Source organism: Penicillium verhagenii (assembly GCF_028828195.1).
Source record: "Penicillium verhagenii strain IBT 33310 chromosome Unknown utg000007l_segment0_segment0, whole genome shotgun sequence".
Classification (NCBI taxonomy): domain Eukaryota; kingdom Fungi; phylum Ascomycota; class Eurotiomycetes; order Eurotiales; family Aspergillaceae; genus Penicillium; species Penicillium verhagenii.
Genome location: NW_026643171.1, coordinates 1,588,667 through 1,612,775, shown reverse-complemented (window position 1 = coordinate 1,612,775; position 24,109 = coordinate 1,588,667). Strand labels below are relative to the sequence as shown.

Genomic DNA, 24,109 nt, shown 5'->3' with positions numbered 1-24,109 from the left:
CGCTGCTGTAAAAATGCTTGGAATCGCCTGTACCACCATGACTGCGGAGGTGTTTTGCAATCTGACGGAACATCTCCGACACCTGGAGCAACAACCCCACATTTCTAACAACTGCCATGGTTCTCCCTTGGATGAATCAGTGGCTTTTATTCCCAGGGATGATAAAGTGGTAAAGAGAGAGAGACTGTGGGTGTTGTCTTATCGGTGTCTCTTGGGGTTCGAGAATCAATACCAAGCCACCAGGCCAGTTTTGGTCAAGCGGCCCGGGCCTTCCCCTCCTCAGCCTCGCTGCTCGCATAAGCGGCATCATCTCCCCACTAAATTATTCTTCCATCCATGCTGAATTTGCTTTTCAGAGCGATCCTGGTTGATCAAAATGGCAGCAAAGCTGGACATCACCCCGACAATTGCAGAAGCAGCGGGCCGGTGCTTGGCTCGTTTCCAGAAATGCCTGGAGCAGTCGGCATCGATTTCATCCCAGGAGATGGCCTTGGTAGAAGACCAACTTGGAAGATTTTCTCTTTGGACTGCCAGCATTGGTGTTTTCTTTGGAGGGCGCGCCTCATTGGATCACCGCCTAAGAGAAGCACAAGAGGTACATGAAGTCATTATCGGGCTTTTGGAAACGCTGGATGACCAAGTCGAAAGCTGTGAGTGATTCAGATATCATGAAGCGATAAGATACATTAAAAAGACTGAATGATATGGTAGGGTCCCATTTCTTGGAGTCTATGCTAAGACCTCGGGTATTGGAAACCGGTCCTAGATCCGAACCCGAGTCGATAGCCCCCTCGAGGCGCGCAGTTTCCAATCAAATAGCACTCCTACATCGACTGTCGAACACAATTCGAAGAGCGAGCACCGTGGCTCAGAATGAAAAGATTTCCACTTTATTTACAATTCGTGACGAGGAAAAGAACGACGTGGAGCCGTGCTTGGAGCTCGTGTTTACGAATTATATCCGCGATAAATTCCGCAGCGTTGATAATAACCTCTTGCAACGATTGGTCTCGGCTATGATACTTCGCCGAAAGCGGATTCTCTACAAGAGAGCTCGTTTTGGTCATAAAGCATTGAAAGTATTACCAACAAAAACGCGACCGGAGTTGACAGCGCTGCCGATGAATTCTCAACAAAAGGCAGCTGTCAGCAGTCCTGAGATCCCGTCGGCATCGCCACCGGTAGCTGATGATTTGCCTGTAAAATCACAGGCTGGATTCACCGCAACAACTCTAGCCGCTGAAGATTTCAAGAAAGCATCAGCTCCTTCTACATTCTCTGCTGCTAAGACTGTAGCCCTGGATAGCCATGAAGCATTACCATTCCCACCAGCACCTCTCGGTCGTGTGAGAAAAAAGCATAGAAGAATGAAAAGGGGACGAGAGGAGGAATATAGGCTATTCCTCCAGTCCTTGTTCGAAAAAGCTGTCACCGAGTCACCATCAACCATCAATACGTTGAGAAATAATGCAAAGGCAGATCTTAAGCAAGACTTGGAAACGTATTGGGACATCTGTATCGACGCGATTGGAGAAATAACATGCCCATTTTGCTTTTACGCCATTCCGGCACGAGAGGCACAGAATGAAGCAAAGTGGAAGTACATACCACCAGCGATTCTCTACGGTATTTTTCAATATTTGAAATCAAATTGAATCTAACTGAAAACCCAGGGCTCATATAAAAAATGATTTGGATGCGTACGTTTGTCTTTTTGACGAATGCGAAACCCCGAATCAACTATACGGTCACAATGAACAATGGCTGAAACATATGCAAGGCCATGCATTGCGGTGGCGCTGCAACTCGAAATCACACGGATTGTTGATTTTTCAGACACGAAATGGCTACATAGACCATATGCAACAGGCTCACCAAGGGTCATTCAGTGAAGCCCAGCTGCGTGTGCTAGCTGACAGGAATGCCCGAGCGGTCGAGCCATTGTTTGAGTCATGTCCACTTTGTGGCTTCGACGACACTCCGCAGGGAGGTACAATTACAGAACATATTGTTGGGCACTTGAGATTTCTTGCTCTTAAGTCTTTCCCGCCTTATCATGACGAAGTTTCGGAGGCATCGGATGTTGGGAGTGCTAGTTCACCTGCGGCAAAAACTTACAAGAGGAGCACCATAGACAACGATCCGGATAGAACCACAATTTTGAACTTTGAAGATACTGGATCCATCTCAGCCAGAGAGTTTCTCGGCATAGAAATCAATGCCCCAGAGGAAGAACTGCGCAACAATTTTTCAAAGGGCGAAGATGGCCTCTCAAAAACATACAACAAGAGATCGTTACCCAGCCTCGAGGGCTCCAGTCCGATAGAAGAATGGGGCAACTTTGTTGACATTCCTCCCTCTGGTGTTTATATTCCCATATGGGAGTGCCGAGACTTTGAGTGGGGATTTGCGACTGTCGATCCGGAAGCAGATAAGAATTTTGATGACCCAGTACTTCAAGATTTATCTCACAAGCAGCAGCAGCCAGTTTGCGTCCCAAGAAAAGCTTCGAGAATGGGCAGAATCAATGATATAGACGACTATCTTGGGTATAAAACTCGTGCTAACCAAGACGACATTTTTAAAAAATCCGTTCTGACGAAAGAAACACCTCAAAAATCCTTGGCACAGACCGATACGAAGATTGGAATGGATCATGCAGATATTTCTGGATATAGTACTCGAGTGCGTGATATCGAAGATGACAAAAAAATCGTTCCGACGAAAGAAACACCCCAACAACTGTTGGCACAAACGAATTATCCTCGTCTTCTGGACCCTGTTCAGGTTGATTCTCATATACCCATGACCCATCAAGAAAGCAGCGACACTCGGGAGCATCTTAGATCAAGTAGTGAAAAGTCTTTGGAGCCCTCAGTACTAGACTCTGTTCTTGAGGAGGATTCGCGTGGCTCATCTAGTTCACCGCTGCCTACGACGGAAGTACCAAAAGGAAACGAGGCATCTATGTCCCAGTTGAAGGCTTTCTTTAAACAGGGCTCTAGGGAGCTCAGCGGTGCCTCTGAATCCCCTAGGTCCTGGCCGCAGCCAGAATCTAGTATACGGGGGTCAGCTCGGCCTCTCGAGCCTATTCTTGTTGAAAACACACCAATAGGACCGATTCTTAACTTCCGGCCAGAAAACATGGCAGAATCACTTGACCAATCCCCTTCAGGTCGCTTGGAAAGCAAGCCTGTTGTCAATGACTCAATTCTGGATGATATGATCTCACGCCTGCTCATTACGGTCCGGACCTCGGGAGGCAGATTCTCACGCCTGCTTGGTCTTTCCAGTGTCCCGAAGCGTGTTTGCCTGAAGACCGCAGAGATCAATATGATATGCGATGCCTCTCGCGAGCTGTTCCTCTCACAGCCCGTGTTCCTAGAGCTGAACGCCCCTGTAAAGGTAGTAGGAGACATCCACGGCCAGTACACTGACCTGATCCGCGTGTTCAATCTCTGCGGCTATCCATCCACAACCAACTACCTTTTCCTGGGCGACTACGTGGACCGAGGCAAACAGAGTCTGGAAACCATCCTCCTGCTACTATGCTACAAGCTGAGATATCCCCAAACATTCTTCCTTCTACGGGGCAACCACGAATGCGCCAACGTGACTCGGGTATACGGGTTCTACGACGAGTGCAAACGGCGAACAACCATCAAAACGTGGAAGACTTTTATCGATGTCTTCAACTGCATGCCCATCGCCGCGATAATTGCTAAGAAGATTTTCTGCGTTCATGGCGGGCTCTCGCCTGCCTTGGCGCACTTTGATGATATTCGAAACATCGCTCGTCCGACTGATGTGCCGGATTACGGTCTCCTGAATGATCTCCTTTGGAGTGATCCCGCGGACATGGAGGAGGACTGGGAGCCCAATGAGCGGGGCGTGAGTTATTGCTTTGGGAAGAGGGTGATTACAGATTTTCTCCAGCGCCATGACCTTGACCTTGTTTGCCGGGCTCATATGGTGGTTGAAGATGGGTACGAGTTCTACCAGGACCGGATTCTAGTGACACTCTTCTCTGCCCCGAATGTAAGTACCCATCTAGTTTTGATATTTCTGGTTTCATTCTGTTGTGATATAATGACACCCACAGCTAACTATTTCTAGTATTGTGGCGAATTCGACAACTGGGGCGGGATTATGACGGTCTCGAGTGATTTATTATGCAGCTTTAACTTGTTACCGCCCCTAGACGCGAAGAAGCGCGGATCAGCAGAAGACGTGGCCTCCACAAATCGTTCGCAAGACAATTGATCCCACAAGTCCATATCTCATGACTGAGGCGGAGCATGATTCACTCTAGGCCATTTAACAAGTAGGTATTCGGCACCTTCGTTATTGAACCGATCTTAACTCTACTCCACCTGCATTCACGTCATACTTGAATCCTGTCCGTCATATTTGGAAGAAAAGGTCTTAAAAGAACATCAAAAGAGGTGTTTCGAGGTGCTGGTGGGGTATGGAATAATAGCCAGGTGGACAAGGGTGCCTTGCCCCACGCGAAATCAGCCTCCACTGTCCAGGCCCACAACCCCGCAGTGAGTCAAACAGGTGGGAAATTCACACCTGTGACCTGGTGGCAAAAACCTTGGAGATCGGGTTTCCAACTTGGCCTAGCGGCCGATTCCCAACAGCCTCAATTCTTAAAATTAAATACTTTCAAGTTCTTATTTCAAAAGAGGAATATGGATTGGATTTCACAGTGGCGTAAGTAGTTTCTCATTTCATGACGTATTCCTCAATCTTCATAAGCAAAGCACAAATCATAACTATCATCAAACATCATAGTAAATGAAGAAACAAAGGGAAAAAAACATCCACAGGAGAGCCACCTTTCCAATCTCCTTCAAAGCAAGTTCATCTTGCGTAGAACTATGCATAGTCCACAAGTGAGTCACACAGTACATATGAGCAACCAGTAAAAACATGCATCAAAATTCTAGGCATGCATAAATCAGGCAACTCTGCGCCCCTCTTATTGGCCGGCCGCCACACAGTCGGAACTAAAAGAGGGGTCGCATTCGCCAGTAATGGCCTAGACCGCAAAACCGAAGTATAGGACCCGTCAAAGGATGCGTGGGGCACGTCAATGGACACAAGATCGTTTCCGATCTGGGATTCCGCTTCCAATGTCGAGTTCAATGACCGAATTGAACAGATTTCAGTTGGGGTGGGCGCTCCAGGCAAGCCACTGTTTCCCCTTCTGTTGCGAATGACTAGCTCTTGGACTGACTAGTCTGGGCCATTCATACTCGTGTAGTAGAGTGATGAATGGTAATGAGTGTGGACCGTCAACGGTGACAAATGATCAACATCATAATCAAAATGGGGGTAATTGTTGTTGTTGTTGTTGTTGTTATTTTTTTGTAACTTGTTGTCTTTGAGGGCAATGTGTTCAACGGTGGTATCGGTGGCCGCGGGTTTCATAGCGGCGGTCTTCACGGTCCAGGTGGTCGGGGATGTACAGCGAGCCCCGGTTAGACGAGCTGCGGCTGGAAGCGTTGGAAGAGCGAGAAGATTGGCGAGAAGAGCGAGGGTAAACGATAACATGGCGCTTGGTAATGGATGGCGAGCGCTCAATGATCTGAAGCGGTGGGCTCTGGGGCTCTGGTGTGAGGGCGCGAGGCAAAGACTGTTCGATGACGGGCATGGGCCGGGTGTGGGAGATCACAGGGCTGAGGCGTTGGACAGCAGGAGCGCGGCCCCGACGAGGAGACTGTAGTCGAACTCCCTTCTCGATGGAAACCAGGAGGCTGCGAGTGGCACTCGAGTCTCGGGGCAGCTTGACTCGGCGCGGCTTGCCATTATCTCTGTCCACAGCTGCGAATGTCTTTCCACCTTCGGTATACAGGTACTTGGTGACGTCGAGGGCGAGGAGATAGCCACGCTCGCAGTGGTAGTTCTCGCTGGTTTCGATGGCCAAGGCACAGTGGTTGCAGCGGGCAACGTGGCTTTCGAAGTCGCCCAGGACAAGGTTCTCATCGTCGTGCAGGTTACGCACGACGATGGGCTCGAAACTCACGGTGGTAGGCATTGTTATGGAGCGGTGGATGCTTTGGCGGCGCGATGGTGATCGCGATGGTCTTTCTGTAGTGAGGAAAGTGTTTGGGTCGACCATGTATGTAGTTGAGCGTGAGGGAGACACGATGATGGATTTCCTGGGGTCACGCGTAGAGACGGTTTTTGAAGACCGTGTTAGATAATATAGATAATGTGTTGGAAGTATGATCAAGTGTCAGATGGCAGATGGTGTATGATGTATGATAAACAGCTTTGGAAGTCTGGAACTTTGGATACAAATAACGATGGGAAAGAAATAAGTATAAGGTGGGGGTGGAGGGAAAGTTATATAGTTTTTTTTTTCTGACTGATTCACAAGGCGGAATCGAGTGATTGTAGCCTGGGGTCAAGGATCAACCTGCAAGGTTAAAATCCAGGTGCAAGTATAGTCATAACCAGAGGGACCCGCTGGCCCCACCAATCTACACTACAAAACCAATGTACTCGTACTATCTTTGTACATGGGCGCTAGCATGTGGCTCAGTCAATGAACAAGTCTACTTTGATTGGCCGAGATCAAGGTCAATTCATGCGCAGGTGGATTTCCAAATGCGCGGGGTCTAAAGATGGTGTGAATGCCACCTTTTACTTACTGAATGTAGACTCCGAACTTGCATCTTCCTCTTTCAACGGAACCTCAAACACTGCTATTTTTCGATTTCTCGACTTTTCTATTTTTATTGTTTTTCGTTTTTCGTTTTTGACTTCGTTCCTCATTTGATGATCCTTGATCGCTCTTCTTACCTTACTCCATTGAGAAAGGTTTCCTCTTCAGTGGCTTGAGCCTCTCTCGTGTTCCTGCGCCCGCCAAGGGGGCGTCTCGTGCATTAAGTCACTTGCGAAAATGCCCCGAGTCACCAGGATTGCCGATTAAATCGGAAAAAAAATTACTGCAATCTGTCTCAACTTGCATCCATCACCATTCATGATCCACATCGTCATGGACCTGAGGCTCTAGCTTTCATTCACCGTTGACATCATTTGCTCTGCTACCGCTTGCCCCAGACAAGCGTCTCCTGAGACACCCCTTGAACACCAACAGCGAACCAAAACCATTGTCAAGTTTCATCTGAAATTTCCCATTATAGATCGCATTCCTTTTCTGGTAATTTCCATTTATGGTGATACAAAAGTGCTGGGGGCTTTCAAAACTACGATCATTATTATTAGCCCTTCCCGCTAAGAATAGGCCAGTCGGGAAGGGAAAAGGGGGGGAACAATGTTGCGGACCCCAAAGATCACAAACACAAAACAATCCTCTTTTTTCCCCTCCATGACCTTGAGCCACAAAGAGGCTGATGAGGCCATTACAAGCCAAGTACACACAGCCTCAATCACGATATGCCACTGACGCTTTGTCGTGATTCGTCACACCAGCCACCCACGTCGGAGCTCGTATCGCTCCCATGCTGACACCTGGCCCTTGTTCCTGAATACACCGCCACAAATGCGAGTGTGTCGGTAGAGTTGCATGAAAATAATGACGAGCATGGCTGCAGGTCATGTCGAAGCGACTAAACACCGACGACATCGCTTCCTGGCTCTTCTGGCTCTTCTGGCCATCCATGTCCTTGGTTGCCTACGAGGCATCCGCCAATCTATATTTCTGACTTGAACCCAACATCACCCGGGTCAAACCCTCAACAGTGTCAACACCACACCCGAACTCTAAAATCACCGCCCGCGACGCTACTGGACAATCGGTGCCGATCGTATAAGTCAATACGAAATGTCTTGCGCGATGAACCCGGGTGTTCCTGTCCATTCTGCTCCGAGCTGCCATTCGCGGTCTGTCGCCGGGCGGCCCCCGACCGGACTAGATACTCACTCTTGGACCAGGAATACCGATCCCGATGTCCAATCTGAGTCATTTTTTGGCCTGCGTCTTCAACAAGCCCGCCGGGCTAGCTCAATCGGTAGAGCGTGAGACTCTTAATCTCAAGGTTGCGGGTTCGACCCCCGCGTTCGGTTCTAACCATGAATTCAGACATCTGGATTCCTTTTTTGCTTCTTGTCCCATTTGATACATTGCCAGGCTTCATGAAGCCATCTTTCGAGCCCGTCTTCAAGCCCGGCCGGGCTAGCTCAATCGGTAGAGCGTGAGACTCTTAATCTCAAGGTTGCGGGTTCGACCCCCGCGTTCGGTTCAAATCCAGAGTAATCTGACCTTCTCTTTTTGCCTCTTTCCTATCCGGTACCCTCGTGGGCTTCAAAACGCCATCTCTCCAGCCCGTCTACAAGCCCAGCCGGGCTAGCTCAATCGGTAGAGCGTGAGACTCTTAATCTCAAGGTTGCGGGTTCGACCCCCGCGTTCGGTTCAAATCAGAGAAATCTGGATTCTCTTTTTGCTCATTTTGTATCTTTCATATCTGGTATCTACCCAGCACTTCATAGAGCCATCCTCCCAGCCCTTCTCCAAGCCCAGCCGGGCTAGCTCAATCGGTAGAGCGTGAGACTCTTAATCTCAAGGTTGCGGGTTCGACCCCCGCGTTCGGTTCTAATCCAGACAATCTGGCCTTCTCTTTTTGCTGGTTGTTGAATTTTTTTTTCTCGTGTGGATCGCAGGCCGTGAGTGGCTGAGGCATATCGTGGGCTCCACTAGTGGGGACCGGCCCGTAGGAGAGATCTGAGAACTGCTACATGAACCCGTGACACCATTGGCAACAAAGAAAAATCAATGTCAGACGGAAAGGACAAAACTGAGTTTGACCCCAGTCAAGCATCTGCAGTGTAGCCTGTAGAATGGCTTGGTGTGTGGTGAATAGACCCTTTTTTTTCTAGTTTGTGGCTGATATACTTGGTCCAAGCGCAAGGCAGAAAACGTTGTTCGCGATCGGAGTTGAAAATTCTGATCGTCAGCTGAAGTCTATCTTTTAGAATCAGAATAGGCATCAGTCTCTTGTCTTGGAGTGATATTTGCCACCTGAGTCAACATCATTGAGGGTCTCATCTTTGAACCCTAGAAAGCTTGGCGGGTTGTAGGGTGAATCGGGTCCCCGCGAGGTCATGTATACCAGGCACGCGGACATGGAAAATGACGATCCTGGCAAGCTTGACCGATTCAATATTTTTTTTCGGATTTCAAAGCTAGCAACTCTTCATTTCTCTTCCATAATTTGAACTCTTCCAAGGCTTTGAACGCCCAGGTGCCCAGCTGTGCATAATGCTATGCTTCGAGGATTTGGCTTCCGCCTTTCCTTCCCGGTTATACCTGGTATGGATCGATGGTACATGTGATAAGACTGCATGGTATTCGTAATGAGTATCTGGTAAAGAATTTACTTAGGTTGGGTCAGCTGACACGGTCCCTAACAATGCCGATCAGCAGAGAAATATCCTCCACGATGCATGGATCTTCCCCATCGTGGTACCCTCTGGCAGAGCGATCGATCCGATGGAATTGTGATTCTTCAAGGCTGGTTCCACTTTGTTCTCGACGCATTGGCTATCCTTTGTATTGTGTCGTGTGGTTAGTGTGCCCCAGAAGCCATTTGTTGCTGACGCGAATTATCCTTATCCAATTCACGCCCAACGCCGGCCATCGCAAGTCTTGCTCGCAGAGTCGCGGACAACCCTGCCCTTCGGATATACATTCCTTTGTCGATCGGCCCGGGGTGCGTGTCCTGCTATTCCCATTCGCTCAACAACTCCCGCTTTCGTGCAACGTTAGGTCTTCCACCAACTTGACCCTTGTCAGATGCTCTCGGACCAATTAGGCCTTTCCATGCTTGCGAGCTCTCGAGCTGTTCGTCACAGTAGCCGCACATGGATGGATAAGCTTTCTTTAATTGAATGAACCAATTTTGTAGTTTCTTCGATGTCGATTTTCGGCAGAAATGCCCCTTTGGACGGTTTCCCAGTGATGTGTCGCTTTGAAAAGAGGAAAGTCGCTCCCCTGTTGGAATATCGTCTGGTAAGCAGAGACTCTGCTGTCATGCAAGCTCGATAGCAAGCGGACTGTAGAGAAGAATGCGGTGAGAGGCGATTTATAGAGAGAGGGGAGAGGAGGGACAGGTAGAAAATGATTGAGTAAAGAAAGCAAGAGGAGGGAGGAACATTTGAAGAGGAAGAAAGCTACTACTAACAAAGGAGGGCACCCAATTAATGATAGTATTGGCGTCTCCCTTCGAAGTGGAATACTGAGCACATACTAGATTTCCGTTCCTTGCAACAAGCACTGAGCGATTCAAATATTGTGAGTGCATGTGTAGAGCTCTACTTACTACGTAAAAGCAGCAGCCAATCAGCACTAACCGGGAAATATTTCGTGCATGGGGAAAGTGGGGAATTCGGGAATTCCAAGATCAACCTCGCCCATTTCGCATTTTTCGAGATCAGCATCGATCTAGATAATCCATTTCACGGCGAAGCCGACTCGGAAATAAAAGCCTCGACGGACTAGTGTAGCCTGATAATTTCCCTCTATTGTCATTGGAGCACGGTGGACTCTAGTCCACTTATCACGTCCCTATTACGCGTTGTGAACAAAGTTTAGCGCTTATGAAGAGAACATCGAGCATAAATATGTCGATTCCAGATCTGAGCAAAGGACTGCGTCCCGCTAGCCTCTACAATCTATACCCGCTCGGCAAACAGTTAAAGGAGTCTTAGTCCCCCCGTTTCCAACGAATAATTGCACTATTCAACCAAAATTCGCCCGTCATGAACATGAAACTCACCTTGCTGGGTAAATATATCTCAGGTCCCCACAAACATTTGAAGACGGATACTCCTGGTCACCAGTCGATCCATCGTTTGTTTCATCTAGCGCTTATACTGACTGTACCTACATACACACAGACACCGTCGACAAAGACAACAGCCACTTAAGCGACCTCCTAGACAAATACCGACCAGACCTGAAACCCTACGAAGAAATCTACCGGCACATCCACCAGAACCCCGAACTCTCAGGCCAAGAAGAGCAAACGGCAAAAATCGCCTCCGACCACCTCCAAACCCTCGGCTTCGAAGTCCACTCTAAAATAGGCGGCCACGGCGTCGCCGGCGTCCTCCGCAACGGCGATGGCCCCACCATCCTCCTCCGCGCAGACATGGACGCCCTCCCACTGGAAGAGAAGACCGGCCTGCCCTACGCAAGCACCCGCACAGCCAAAGACGACCAAGGCAACAGCAAACCAGTCATGCACGCCTGCGGCCACGACACCCACGTCACAAGCCTGATGGGCGCCTCGACGCTCCTGCATGCCGCGCGCGCCCACTGGCGCGGGACCCTAATCAGCCTCTTCCAGCCAGCGGAGGAGGCGCTGGACGGCGCGCGCGCCATGCTCGACGACGGGCTATACGCGAAGGTGCCCTTGCCGGACCTTGTGCTTGCGCAGCACGTCATGCGGATGCGGGCCGGGAGCGTGAATGTGCGGGCGGGCAGGCTGCTTACGGCTGCTGATGCATTTGAGGTGCGGATCTTCGGGCGGGGAGGGCACGGGTCTGCGCCGCAGACGACGATCGATCCGATTGTGATTGGGGCGTCGATTGTGGTTAAGCTGCAGACTATTGTGTCGAGGGAGGTGAGGCCGGGGGAGTTGGCTGTTGTTAGTTGTGGGAGTATTCATGCGGGGAATTCGTCGAATGTGATTCCGGATCATTTGGATTTGGAGTTTAGTGTGCGGACTTTTGATGGCGAGGTGAGGAGGCGTGTGCATGCTGCTATTCATCGTATTGTGGAGGCGGAGTGTTTGGCTGGTGGGGCGGTTGAGAAGCCTTCTGTGAGGCTTACGTCGTCTTGTCCGGCGACGGTTAATGATGAGCGGTCGGTGGAGGCGATTCGGGAGACGTTTCGGGCGAGGTTTGGGGATGGCCTGGTTGATATGGAGAGGCCGAGTGCTAGTGAGGACTTTTCGTTGTTGGCGACGGAGGCTGGGGCGCCGTATGTGATGTGGATGTTTGGTGGGATTGATGAGAAGGTGTGGGATGAGGCTGTTGAGAATGGGACTGTGCAGGAGTTGCCGATGAACCACTCTCCTTTGTTTGCTCCTGTTATTGAGCCGACTTTGCGGACTGGGATAGATGCTTTGGCTTTGGGTGCCTTGACCTTTTTGCAGCAGAAATGAGTTCATCTAATGATTAGTATACTGTATATGATATGAGTGAATGGAAATATAATTGAAATAAGCAAGACTAGAGATCATCATGGTAGGGATCCAAGATATCAAATCCCATAAGGATGGAGAGAGAGAGATGGTAGTAGCAGGATGTAAAAGAAAAGAACATTTGAACCGATCAGTCCTGGAATCGAACCTGCAGCCTTCAAGGAGTCAAAAAGCACAAATACTTAAAGATTTCCCAAGAAAGAAGTCACTCGCTCCCACCATCGATGCATCACGGCTTCATACTAACAACTTCCCTCCAAACTTCAAAAATCCAAATCAAATCAAATAAAAAAGATAAAAATCAAATACTTTCATAATTTAAAAAAAAGAAAAAAAAGAGGGCAGATACTTTGTAGTAGGTCCGCGGCGCACTTTCTCGCTGTCACTCAACTTAGGCTTCGACTCTTAGGCTCGCCGTACTACTCAGTATCCCCATCGTGGATGGGCCCAGTGTACCTGAAGTGGGGGCCGCAAATCCAGAGCTGGCTGAGGTCCCGAAGGGTGGAACCAGTTGGACTACGTGGGTGCCAGGATGGAATTTATCCTCAAATTGTTAAATATAAGGGAGCCCCTAGTCACTTTGACTATAGGTGCCTCCTTCCCTGTCTGTCTTGCCACTGATCCCACACTAGAGTCCTGATCTAGTATCATTCTCATCGAGATTCTTTCCAGTCTTAAGCTTCCTTCAAGTTGGTTCCGTCTTTTATTTTCTCTGCCACTTCTGCAGTCTTGCTTTCCTCATCATCGATTTTTATTTCTTACTACACTACACATCAATTATCCCTACCATATCCTATTATTCTTCTTGCTTCTTATTTTCATCACTCCTTATTTCTAGTTTATCAAGCCAAATTTATGACTTAGTATACCTGATATACACTGGACCCTGGACCCTGGGCGGCTGGGCCAAAGCTTGATCCACTCCACTACCCACTTGGAAATTTGGCCAACCAGGGATCTTTTTGCCTCACCCACAAGCCCCAGAGTGGATACATTCAGAAAACATTATATAGAACATACAACTTTTTGAAGTAGTACCTCACGAAGTGCAGGTCATATATCAGGAACGCCAATCTCCGGTTCGTAATGGTTATTTGACAGCGCTTTTCCCATAATCACGCCATCAGTGCAACATGACCGGAATTACCCCTTTACTTTGTCAAGCTTGTAGAACCAGCTTCTCCTGTCGCAAATCGTGATATCTTCTCCTCAATTGAGTACTTTGACTGTCGAACTCGAGTCACATTCCATGCCCTTCTCTTCCAAGCTCATCTCCGCATTTCGTTACCGATGATTTCAAGATCGGCCCGGACCGATGGACTCGGGAGCCCCGAGAGTTCAGAATGAGGGCAGCAGTTTGGAGGTTTGAAAGAACTTTTGCATACCTAGGAGTGAACTTTGAAATTTGAAGGCTACCTTCGAGTTTTTATCCGCGAAAACAATATCAAGGTACAATATTTTCACACGTGCTGCCTACCTTTGCTCGCGAACGGGTTCGGCCGAGTACTCGAGAGTGGCCCGTGAGTTCTGGCAGGGGTCAAGAGTGCTTATAACGGTTCAATGAAACCTTAGAGCGATGGCCATGTGTCATGGCTTGATCACTTCCCACATTCCAAGTTACCCGCATGACCACAAAGCTTATCATGCCATGAAATGTGTAACCTCGTACGTGTTGCACAGATGATTTCCCTTGGCAGGCGCCCGTGAGCTCGGCCTCAGGTGCTTATTTCCAACCCCGCAAAAATCCCCGTGCGCAAATCATGAGCTCAAACCTTACAAGGATCCCCGGAGAGAACAAAGATCAAACTTGGAACCAGTTCAACTGGACTACGCGTCCCCACCTCGATACTGGCCTCGAGCCCATCTTGGTCGGCATCCTGGTCGCTAATCGACCTCCCCACTCCTGCTTTTCCCCCCGCCGGAGAACAACCGGTGTGCAAGAGGAGCCGGTCAATTAATTTATAGAAACAGCCCAAAGAGCTCGCTTCGCAATCTCGGCCTTATTTTCCTCAAAGAGACAGAGATCTGGTTTAGCGAGGGGCGAGATTCCGAACAACAGTCATCCAAAGCTGATCTGGCGCTTACCACCTGATCAGCCAAGTCAGCCCTGGAGCCAAGCCAGGCCAGCATGCTTGATGCATACGCTTTGTCTCAACGGACACAAGAAAAAAAGTCAGCCCATCTCCATAACTGTAGTTGTCCAGTCAGAAAGCTTCAAGGTATTGATCGGGATTTCCAAGGTTTAAGCGAGCATCGGTTCTAAAAGTTTTAGCCGAAGTTAGGAGTCGTTACCCGGTTACGGACTCCGAGTTACATTGGTGGCGCTGGCATTGGCGTTACTTTACCAACCTCGGGATTTCCAGGTTCACCCGATTTTCAAAAATATAATAAGGAAAAAGTCCAAAAGGTCCAAAAAGGTAACCGATTCAAGACATTTCTAGCAATTCTCCGGTACAGACCGGGATCTCATGTCTTCTTTAGACGGTTGGTGTTACCAAAGTAGCTGGTAGCCCCTGAGGGAGATAAGAATTAGCTTGGCTTGGTTTCCCGGGGCCCCAGAAAATCCAAAAAATTAGGTCGATTTAACCAAGGTTAACTAGGAACCCTGGAAACATGTGGAGAGAGTATTCGCATCAACAAAGAGAACTTTTTCTACCTGAAAGAAAGAAAAAAATAAAGAAAAAAAAAAAAAAAAAACACAAGCTTCAATCTGGGAAAGAGTTAACGCCCCCCTCCAAATCTTAAAGCTTAGACCAGCCCAAAAGTAAAATCCCAAAAGCCCAAAAGCCCAAAAGCAAGGACTTTTCGGTCGTATGGGATGGTTCGGGACAAGGGTTCAATTCGTTAATAATTCGGGGCTGCAGCCTGTGATCTCACGGATAATTTCCCAACTGGTTCAAGCGTGAATCAATTCTATGCGTACTAAAGGGCCCGTGTGACTTGGACTCGGCTTCGTCCGTCCAGTAGGGTTACCGGTTGAAGTTGCAATTTGGCCCCGAATGCTAAACCCGCTCCGGTAACTGGTGGGATTACTCCAGAGTGGAGTACGCCACCCCAGCTTTCCCCGGGTACGGGGCCGAGAAGGGAAGATGGTCTGGGGATACCGGGATCAGTCAACCGCTAATTCACTTGCACAGTGAATTTTTCACGTACCCTCAAGAAAACCACGTGTGACACGCGTTCCACAATGAAAGGGGAAACTACGGGGGAAGCAACTGAAAAGAAAAAAAACGTGACTTGATCTTTCTTTCTATAAGATCCTCACCTGCTCCTTCCCCACCTTTCTCTCTTTCTTCTTTTTTAGGTTGTGGTTTTGTTTCTTCATTCCTCCTCACTTATCGACAACTAGTGAACAGTGAACCAACCCACAATGTCTGCCGGTAGCTTCGACCAAAAGTCGGAGATCGAGCCAAAGGCCGAAGCTCAACAGATCGACGTCCTCCATGCCGAGGTCTTGGGCAATGCCGATCTGCTGAAGGATGCCTTCGAGGCTGAGAACCGAGAGCATGAGATGGGAGTCTGGGAGAATGTCAAGGCTCACCCTTGGGCCTGTCTCTGGGCTTTCACCATGTGCTTTACTATCGTGAGTCGATTGTGTGCTTCACAGCTTCATGGGCACCCGCTAATTCTCCATCAAGGTCATGGAATCTTTTGATATGTTTCTCAACACAAACTTCGTTGCACTCACCTACTTCAAGAACACTTACGGTGTCATGACCGCCGATGGCTCCCGTTCCATTCCAACCAGATGGCAAAGTGCCCTCTTCCAGTCTGGCCAGTGTGGTGCTTTTGTCGGTGTCTTCTTGGCCGGTCCCATCACTAACCGTATCGGCTACCGCTGGACAACCATCGTGGCTCTGATCTTGATGAATGCTACTATTTTCATTTCCTTCTTTGTGAGTAACCTTCTCGTAAACTTACTCATCACCGCCAGACCATCTCCTCTAACCGAATTACCAGGCCAACTCTCTCGAGGTCATGGTCATTGGCCAGGCATTTGAAGGTATCCCCTGGGGCATGTTCATTGCCAACTCCCCCGCCTATGCCAGTGAGATTGTCCCTCTCGGTCTTCGTGGTGCCTGTACAGCCACCCTGCAAATGAGTTGGTCTATTGGATCAATCATCGTCGCCGCCGCCACTTTGGGTTTCAACAGCCGCAATGATCAATGGTCCTGGCGCTTACCCACTGCCCTGCAATGGATCTTCCCTGTAAGTTTCCCTTTAACTCAAAAATTATGTCTCCAAAGGCTAACCTCTCTAGACTCCCCTCCTCATTATCCTCTTCTTCGCCCCCGAATCCCCATGGTGGCTTATTCGCCGTGGGCGCAAAGAGCAGGCCCTCAAATCTATTGTTCGCCTTGGAAGTAAACCCGAGGATGCGGAAAAGAAGCTTGCCATGATGGAACGAACGGTTGAGATTGAGGCACAGATCGGTGGTTCTCCTACTCTCCTCGACCTGCTCAAGGGTACCGATTTGCGCCGAACAATCATCACTTGCTTGATGTACGCTTCCCAGAACTTTGCTGGTAACCTGATTGCCAACCAGGCGACATACTTCTTCGAGCGTAAGTAGCTGCAATTCCCGACAGCCCTTCAAACTTTAGAGAAACGAATCACTGATATCCTAATTAGAGGCCGGAATCGCAACAACCATGGCTTTCAAGCTCAACTTGATCAACTCGTGTCTTCAGCTCGTTGCCAACGCCTTGTCTTGGGTCCTGACATCTTGGTTTGGTCGTCGAACCATCTATCTCTGGGGCACAGCCATCAATATTACTCTCCTCTTCATTCTCGGAATTGTTGCCTCCGTCCCAACCACGCACGGAACCAACTACGCGCAGGCCTGTCTTGGTGTCGTTATCTCCTTCGTGTTCGCCGGTGCCATGGGTCCCATCTCATACACCATCATTTCCGAGACCTCCTCCGTCCGCCTCCGTGCTCTTAGCACCGCCGTTGGTCGTGCTGCCTACTACGTTGCCGAGATCCCCATGATCTACTTGGCCTCACAGATGCTCAACACCACCGGATGGAACCTTGCTGGTAAGTGTGGTTACGTTTGGGGAGGTACCGCTTGTGTCTGCTGGGTCATGGCCTACTTCTTCCTTCCCGAGTTGAAGCACCGTTCTTACCGTGAGAGCGATATTCTGTTCAACCGTAAGATCTCAGCCCGCAAGTTCAAGTCCACCGTCATCGACGTCCAGGACAATGAGTAAGGGACGTTCATCAACAATGATTGAATGCGCTTTATATTCTTTTTTTTTGATCGTGATTGAGTGATTCCACCTTTCAAGCGCACTTTCAAGTTCCAAGATGAACACATGCTATAAGATATCCATTGACTATGTAGTATGTATCCAGATCTCTTGGAGATAAATACATGATACTACATATTTCATCATTCATGTTACTCCCCATTCATCATTAATGTATCAAGCTCCGACGACAAATAATAATCAATGTTATATAAGAACTATGTATATTCCATTCCAAAGTTGGTTTTTCAACTTTAAATCCATTGATGACCCTGAGCCCTGAAGACGTCATCTCTTTCGATAAGCCTGCCCTAGAGGTACTAGGCAAAACATCCGTCCATCGATTCAATGTTATTCACATGTTTACATACTATACACACTTGCTTTCAAGTCTTCGTTCCAACCACCCGTATTCACTTGACAAAGGTGCATACATACGGTCGCGTAAGCAACATTTGAAGCCAGCGCAAGTTTGCCCAGAAGGATCCACGTCCCCAAAACCATACCGGACATAAAAAATCCAAACCAAAATAAGCAATTTATCAACCTCTGAACATGAATCTACTTTCCCCCATGACCACCCATGGTCCATACCATCCCGGTCCGGGTACGCCCGAAACCTCCCCGAAATCCAACTCTCACCACAACACGCCACCGGGAAGCCGACAAACACGCCTAAATCCTGGCGTGAGTAAGCTGCAATCGAATACGGGCGCCACCAGAGTCAAAAAAATAACCATCGCCGATAATCTTTTTTAAAAAAACTGAGGTCAATTTTTCCGTCTCTACTGACCAGTCGATTGAACCGACCAGCCAACCAATCAGAGCACGCACAACCCCCTGACTAATCCCATCACGTGCACATCGCTTTTGCGGCTTGTCCGACTCCGCCTCGAATTTCCATCACATCGAACACCGATCCAGACCCCTCGGGACCTCGAGCAAAAATGGCCAAGAAAGGTGAGTCTACGCCGCTAGCTACACACCCCCCATCCCGAACCCATCGATTCGACTCCCAGCACAAAGCATGAATCGCGCGGTGCGCCCCCGGCCCTGTTCTTGAAAAGCTGCCCGGGCTCAGCCAGCCAGCCAGCCAAGCTATGAAAGCATTGAATGAGAACGGAAACAAGAACGCACACAAGATGCAGAATGCAGATGCTGAACAGTCGGGCTAATCTTGTCTTTTTTACTCTACAGCGAAGTCACGTACCATTTCCGTGCGCCTCATCTCGATGGCCATGACGGGTTACTACCGCACTATGATCCGGCCGCGTGTTCACCGTCCGCTGAGCATGCTCAAGTACGACCCTGTCGTTAAGAAGACTGTGCTTTTCCTTGAGGCGACCAAGGGCGGAAAGGCGAAATAGATTCGATTTCGATCTCGGTTTCGGTTTCGGATGGCTGCGACTTTGGTCCGATCTCCTCTCTCTATCTCTCTCCCTCTCTTCACCCCTCAACATACTACCTACCATGCCATTCGCCGGCAATCTCGATTCGATGCGGATATTTCGGGACTAGGGAGAATCTCTATCGCCAACCTTGGAAGAACTGATTGTTGATTGGGATCATGACAAGTGCCTGGTGTGAGGATCGATGGACGAGCTTGAGAAGGACGGTGGGCTTGTAACTTTTTTTTGTGTACATTATATCCTGGGAAGTTTGATTTAAAGCGACGGAGTGTTACGCTTCTGTTGGCTGCTCCGTCGGTTACTTCCTTTTGATGGAGCATTGTGTTTGGCGTTCAAGAGCATTACAGCTTTGGGTTCTGAATTGAAAATAAAAAGAATTCTGATTCCTTCATATCTCTAGCTGGGTAATATATATCTCGGACACATTAAAAGGGACGATTGCTTCGGTTGGGTTAGAATAAATCAAGGGTAAGTCATGGCTGGTGGAAAAGGGAAATTCAGCAAGGCATCCGGCAAAAGATATTTGGCGCTCTGGTGGACGTTTTATCAATCGGATATCAAGGTACCAACCATTCAAAGTGCGTGTATAAAGAAATGATCAAGGAATAATTGGAATCATAATTGGACCAACAAACAAACGACACGAGTTGACCTTGGAAGATATTCCTCAGCTGAGCTGAAACGGTTCAACCATCCTGGAAGCGGGCATCATATTGTTGGCCTGTAAGCCCCATTAGCAGCAAAGAGAGTAAGACTGATCGATCACTTACCTCGGCCCTTGCGGCGGCCCCTAGTATTCCTGGTCCTGGGCTGTGTCAAAGCCGGCGCACTGCTGGCGGAAACAAGAGCCTTTGGGCTACTTCGCCGATCAGATGTGGCGCCACGAGAAGGCATGCTAATCTGCTCCTGTTTGACCTCTGAAGTAGAGCTTTGGATACGACTGTAAGTCCATTTGTGAATGTGCTTGGATACTTTGTTGGGATGTTCTTCTGGTTCTTTCTGTGGCTGACTGGCAGCCGGCTGCACATCCATGGAGTCCGTTGCTTTGCTTGTATCCTTGACAGGCTCAAAGTTGACTCCTTTGCGCTTCTTGTTCGTAGACTGGTTTAACTTCACGGGAGTGACAACAGGATCTGCAGATTTTGAGACAGGCTTTTGGGGCCCACCATCTTTTCCAGCATTTTTGGAGTTGTCCAATGGAGGATCTTGGAGCGTTGATTTGTCTATTGGCGTTGGAGCTGACTGGTCATCTGACATGAAGAGCATCGCAAAGTCGCAAGATTCGCCATATTGTGAAGTTCCTGGCCGCCCTAGGAGTTGGTTTTCAATAGCTGCAAAAGGCACTATATGAGTCGGCTGCGGTGCCTTAATTTCTTCTGCATTTGTGATGAATGTTGACTTCTGTTCAAGATCTTTGATCTTCTGTTGGGCTTGTTCCAGGTGATCTCGTAATTCGCTGTTCTCAACCCGAGAGATGGCGTCCAGCTCCTGGAACTTTTCTATTTCTGCACGCTGGGCTTCTAGTTGAGCTTTGGACTCCTCGTCGGATTTCTTGAGATCTTGTATCTGCTGTCCTGTATCCTCGAGCTTCTCAAATCAGCGACGCTTACCAGCATTATGGGTTACATACCAACGCTTTGCGCTCTTTGCCATGCTCATCTACGAGCGTCTTTGCTTCGATCTACAAGTTGTTAGCAAATGGATGTCTTCTTCTATCTATCGGATACAAACCAAAGAATTTTGAATCCCTTCAAGTTGAACTATGAGTGTCTGAGACACTTCCTCAATGTCGTCTTTTTCCTTTTGAAAAACACGAAGTTCTGCTTCATGCTCATTCCTCAATTGGTCGATAAGCTCAGCATTTCTTTTGCTGAATTCTTGTCGCATATTCTTTTCTGCTGTCTCGAATTCCAGTCGCAAAGCCGCTTTTCCGGCTTCCAGTTGTCTGTTCTGAGACTCAGCCATTTGCTGTTTTGCAGTGATCTCAGCCAATGAGTTTTGAGAGTCTTGAATCAATCTTCCTTTGTCAGACAGGGCTTGCTGGAGGGTATCAACCTTAGAGCCTAAGTCATGAAGTTGAATCTGCAGATGGGTGTTTTCCGCAAACTTTCCCGCCAGCTCTTTTTCGAGAACGGGATTGTTTGTTTGAAGCTGGGCATCTGCGAGCTTCTTGCTAAAGCTTTCAAGGTCCTGAACAAGAGAACTTTCCGTCGCAGTTAATGCCTTGGCCGAGTTACCAAGCGCATTTATTTTTGGCTCAATGGTGTCAAGATTTGTCTTCAGGGCCGCGCATGAGCTGTCACACTGATCAAGGCGCGTCATCATTGAAGACTTTGGGCCCAGGAGACATTGGATCTCTTCAATTTTGGCCCGAAGAGTCTTGGCTACCCCATTGTTCACTCTGATGCTTCCTTCAATGTTCTCAGAAAATTGAGACGAAAGAGAGCCAATTCTAGATCCATCGATTAGTACTTGGCTCCGAATATCTGCATGTATGGGGTTGATTACCGAGAAACCACATCGTGAGCTTCGCGCGTGAACTCTTCGACATTTATCTGCTCTTCTGAAAACTTGTTGGTCAAGGACATAATTGTGGACTGGCAAGTTCCAAAGGCGTCTGCGATGGCCAGCAAGACGGCATCTTTGACGCTGGAGGAATCGTGAGTCACAGCATCCAAGCCTTTCGTGAATCTTTCAATCAAAATCTCCTGACCCTCCTTCATCAGACCAATCTGTTTTGTGTGGGCCATAGCGAAGTTTTGAATGTACGCTTCCAGCATCACAACCCGCTTCTTCTGCTCAGACAATTGCAGTTTTGCGTTCTCCTCTCCCTTCCGGGAGCCGGACAAGGCTTGTTCCAAAACGGCTATAGCCTTATCATCCTCAAATATTCTCTTCTGCTGGCTGTCAATCATCTCCTCAGCTTGCGAAATACGGACCTTGGTTTGACAAATATCTGTGGTAAGATCACTCCCTTCCTTTTCGAGAGACAAGGCCCTCTCACGTTGTTCGTTAGCTTCGTTGCGAAGATCATCGTATCCCCGCCCTAACTCGTTGACAACTTGTTTGAAACTGCGTATCTTTGATTTCCATTCGCTTAGAAGAGAGCGATTTGCTTTGGATTCTTCAACAGTCTTCTGTAGGCGTAACTGAGCGAGGTGAATCTGCTGTCGCAGGTCTTGATTTTGCTTGCTCAACAAAGTGTTCTGGGTTTCCACTTCATGATGCATGGCATTTTCGGCAGCTTCGTTTTCCTCGCGTTGTTTGATCTTCGCAATGAGCAACTCAAATAAAGTGACTTCGTTCAAGTTTTGGGGGTCAGCTTTGCTGACAGAAATTGACCTTTGTCTTCTGTTCGACTTTCTTTTTCGCACCTGAGTTGAGCCCTTCGAGGTTGGTAGCTCGTTCATCGGTGGAACTTCATCGTGAAATGGAGAGCGGACACGGTCCGCTGTAGTCATCCCTTCCTGAGGAATCTTTGTTGGCACGAATGACGTTGAGAGCGGAGCGGTTTTCTTTTTCTGAAATGTCAGTTGACCAGAGGAAGTTTAGTTGGTTCTAACATACTTTGGTCTTCGTATTTTCATTGCAAGATTGCGCTATAGGTGTTTCACGGACGGAATCCACAGTTGCAGTAACCTGCGATTTGGAAGGCTTTGATTGAACGATTATGTCCTCGACTTCCACGGGAGGTAACACTTCTCGGTCAGGCTCCTTAACTATCAAGAGCTCCACATCTCGTACACTGAGCAAGTCCTCATCTGGGATTTCATCATCAAGGTGGTGAGGCTCAGGATCTGCAATGGATGGGAGACAACTACCAAGGACAAATATCAGTAAATCATTCTCGAAAAAGTAGCATGTACACCCACGCAGACGGTATTGGTGCCTTTTGTCGGCATTGACTTGGTGCTTCAGGTTTCTTCGGAGTCTCCAAAGGAAGAGAGCTCTCTTGAGGTGTAACGTTGGCAGAGGGGTACTTGGGCGGTTTGCGTAACGAAAAGTTTTGTCGATTAATAGCTGGTTTGGAAAAAGAAAAAGCAGTTGTATCAATGCCAAACTTCTGAGGCGGCTGCATGAACCATGGAGAGTGAGTCCCCGTTTGGGGATGTGGTACCAGTTCTGATCGATTCTGAGGGTGCAAGCCAGGGGACCACTCATGTGAAGGAATAAGGCTACTGTCCCCCATCGTGAAAAAGAAAAAAAAGGAATCAACTAAGCAGGCGGGCTGTTAAGTGTACTAGTACGTAGAAAAAAAAGTAAAAGCGAGTTGGAATTGCCGAAATGCACAAGATTGGAAGGGAAGTTCTTGAACATTGCAATGAAAAGGGCAGGTGCGTACTCCCGTGACTTCCAAGGTTCCAATGTTCAAACTTCAGGCCATCATCACCGTTCAAAAGCAATGTTGACCTACTAGTATTCCCCTAATTACTACTAGTACTTTATTCATCAATTGATCCCATCCCTGGGGAGCCCTCTATCCAATGCAATCTTGCAAATTTTGATTCCAGGTGATATTATGGATGGTTTATAAGGTTTCTACCTATCTATATATCAATGCAGCGATGGTGTGCATGCGCATGAGACCGTATGTCGATAAATCATTCGGAAAACTCTTCCAAAAGCATCTCCAGCAGTGCTTTCCATCCATGGATTTTTTTTGGGAGACGTTCGCTGGGTTTCTTCATCTAGGTATGACTGCTGGCTAGGCCATTCCCCCCACCAGTTGACCTGGGCAATTTTCTGACTTCGCGAGAAGGTTCTAACTTGAAAAGTTAGACACACTTAGACCCGCAGTTGGTGATGCCCAAAGAGCCACTAATTCTGCGCCCGAGCTCACCGAATCGCTCACAGGCCAGGCTAAAGATGTGCTCATGGGGAAATGCAAGAAACCCGACGGCTGGATACAAGCATGACTGTATCCTAAGTGATCCCCAAAATCAAATTACAACTACAGATCTGAAACGGATAGTCTCGGTCTCGGGTACGGAGGACCTCCTAGTTAGTGTTCTTTGTTATGGTGCAGCTGAAACGCCTACCGTGACTAGGATGGTGTCTAGTGCTTCTGCAGTGGGGCCAATAAGCCCCGGTCTAACCTTGCAAAGACCCACTACTTCTGTGCCAAATGTGCCAGCAAGAAGAAACATGAGCTTTTCTTCCACCCCTACAAAGAAAACTGTCTACAATCCATGCAGCTTGATGTTCATTCCCGACAGTTTTGGAATTGACATGGCGCCGATCATGAAAAGACAGATTTGCGCCCGGTGAG

The 24,109-nt window shown here is 48.4% G+C and overlaps 7 protein-coding genes across 7 annotated transcripts; 4 read left to right on the top strand and 3 right to left on the bottom strand.

Annotated features, from left to right (window-relative positions):
* Window positions 1-376: 376 nt before the first annotated feature.
* On the top strand, window positions 377-4,263 carry N7466_007282 (uncharacterized protein; the record flags this gene model as incomplete). Its single annotated transcript, XM_057166671.1, has 4 exons — window positions 377-650; window positions 712-1,346; window positions 1,870-4,038; window positions 4,117-4,263. 4 exons carry the CDS (start codon window positions 377-379, stop codon window positions 4,261-4,263), a joined length of 3,225 nt encoding a protein of 1,074 aa, XP_057019712.1.
* A 1,141-nt stretch (window positions 4,264-5,404) lies between these two features.
* On the bottom strand, window positions 5,405-6,043 carry N7466_007281 (uncharacterized protein; the record flags this gene model as incomplete). The annotated part of the gene is made up of 1 exon (XM_057166670.1): window positions 5,405-6,043. The coding sequence occupies one exon, from the start codon at window positions 6,041-6,043 to the stop codon at window positions 5,405-5,407; it is 639 nt and encodes a 212-aa protein (XP_057019711.1).
* A 1,675-nt stretch (window positions 6,044-7,718) lies between these two features.
* On the bottom strand, window positions 7,719-7,940 carry N7466_007280 (uncharacterized protein; the record flags this gene model as incomplete). The annotated part of the gene is made up of 1 exon (XM_057166669.1): window positions 7,719-7,940. One exon carries the CDS (start codon window positions 7,938-7,940, stop codon window positions 7,719-7,721), a length of 222 nt encoding a protein of 73 aa, XP_057019710.1.
* Window positions 7,941-10,731: 2,791 nt separating this feature from the next.
* On the top strand, window positions 10,732-12,140 carry N7466_007279 (putative zinc metallopeptidase; the record flags this gene model as incomplete). Its single annotated transcript, XM_057166668.1, has 2 exons — window positions 10,732-10,756; window positions 10,870-12,140. The coding sequence occupies 2 exons, from the start codon at window positions 10,732-10,734 to the stop codon at window positions 12,138-12,140; spliced, it is 1,296 nt and encodes a 431-aa protein (XP_057019709.1).
* A 3,409-nt stretch (window positions 12,141-15,549) lies between these two features.
* Window positions 15,550-17,392, top strand: N7466_007278 (uncharacterized protein; the record flags this gene model as incomplete). Its single annotated transcript, XM_057166667.1, has 5 exons — window positions 15,550-15,762; window positions 15,818-16,075; window positions 16,140-16,388; window positions 16,441-16,744; window positions 16,812-17,392. 5 exons carry the CDS (start codon window positions 15,550-15,552, stop codon window positions 17,390-17,392), a joined length of 1,605 nt encoding a protein of 534 aa, XP_057019708.1.
* Window positions 17,393-18,378: 986 nt separating this feature from the next.
* N7466_007277 (mitochondrial 54S ribosomal protein bL33m) lies at window positions 18,379-18,798 on the top strand (the record flags this gene model as incomplete). The annotated part of the gene is made up of 2 exons (XM_057166666.1): window positions 18,379-18,391; window positions 18,629-18,798. The coding sequence occupies 2 exons, from the start codon at window positions 18,379-18,381 to the stop codon at window positions 18,796-18,798; spliced, it is 183 nt and encodes a 60-aa protein (XP_057019707.1).
* A 728-nt stretch (window positions 18,799-19,526) lies between these two features.
* N7466_007276 (uncharacterized protein) lies at window positions 19,527-22,918 on the bottom strand (the record flags this gene model as incomplete). Its single annotated transcript, XM_057166665.1, has 7 exons — window positions 19,527-19,561; window positions 19,611-20,427; window positions 20,471-20,521; window positions 20,572-21,292; window positions 21,349-22,361; window positions 22,408-22,657; window positions 22,713-22,918. The coding sequence occupies 7 exons, from the start codon at window positions 22,916-22,918 to the stop codon at window positions 19,527-19,529; spliced, it is 3,093 nt and encodes a 1,030-aa protein (XP_057019706.1).
* Window positions 22,919-24,109: the final 1,191 nt, after the last annotated feature.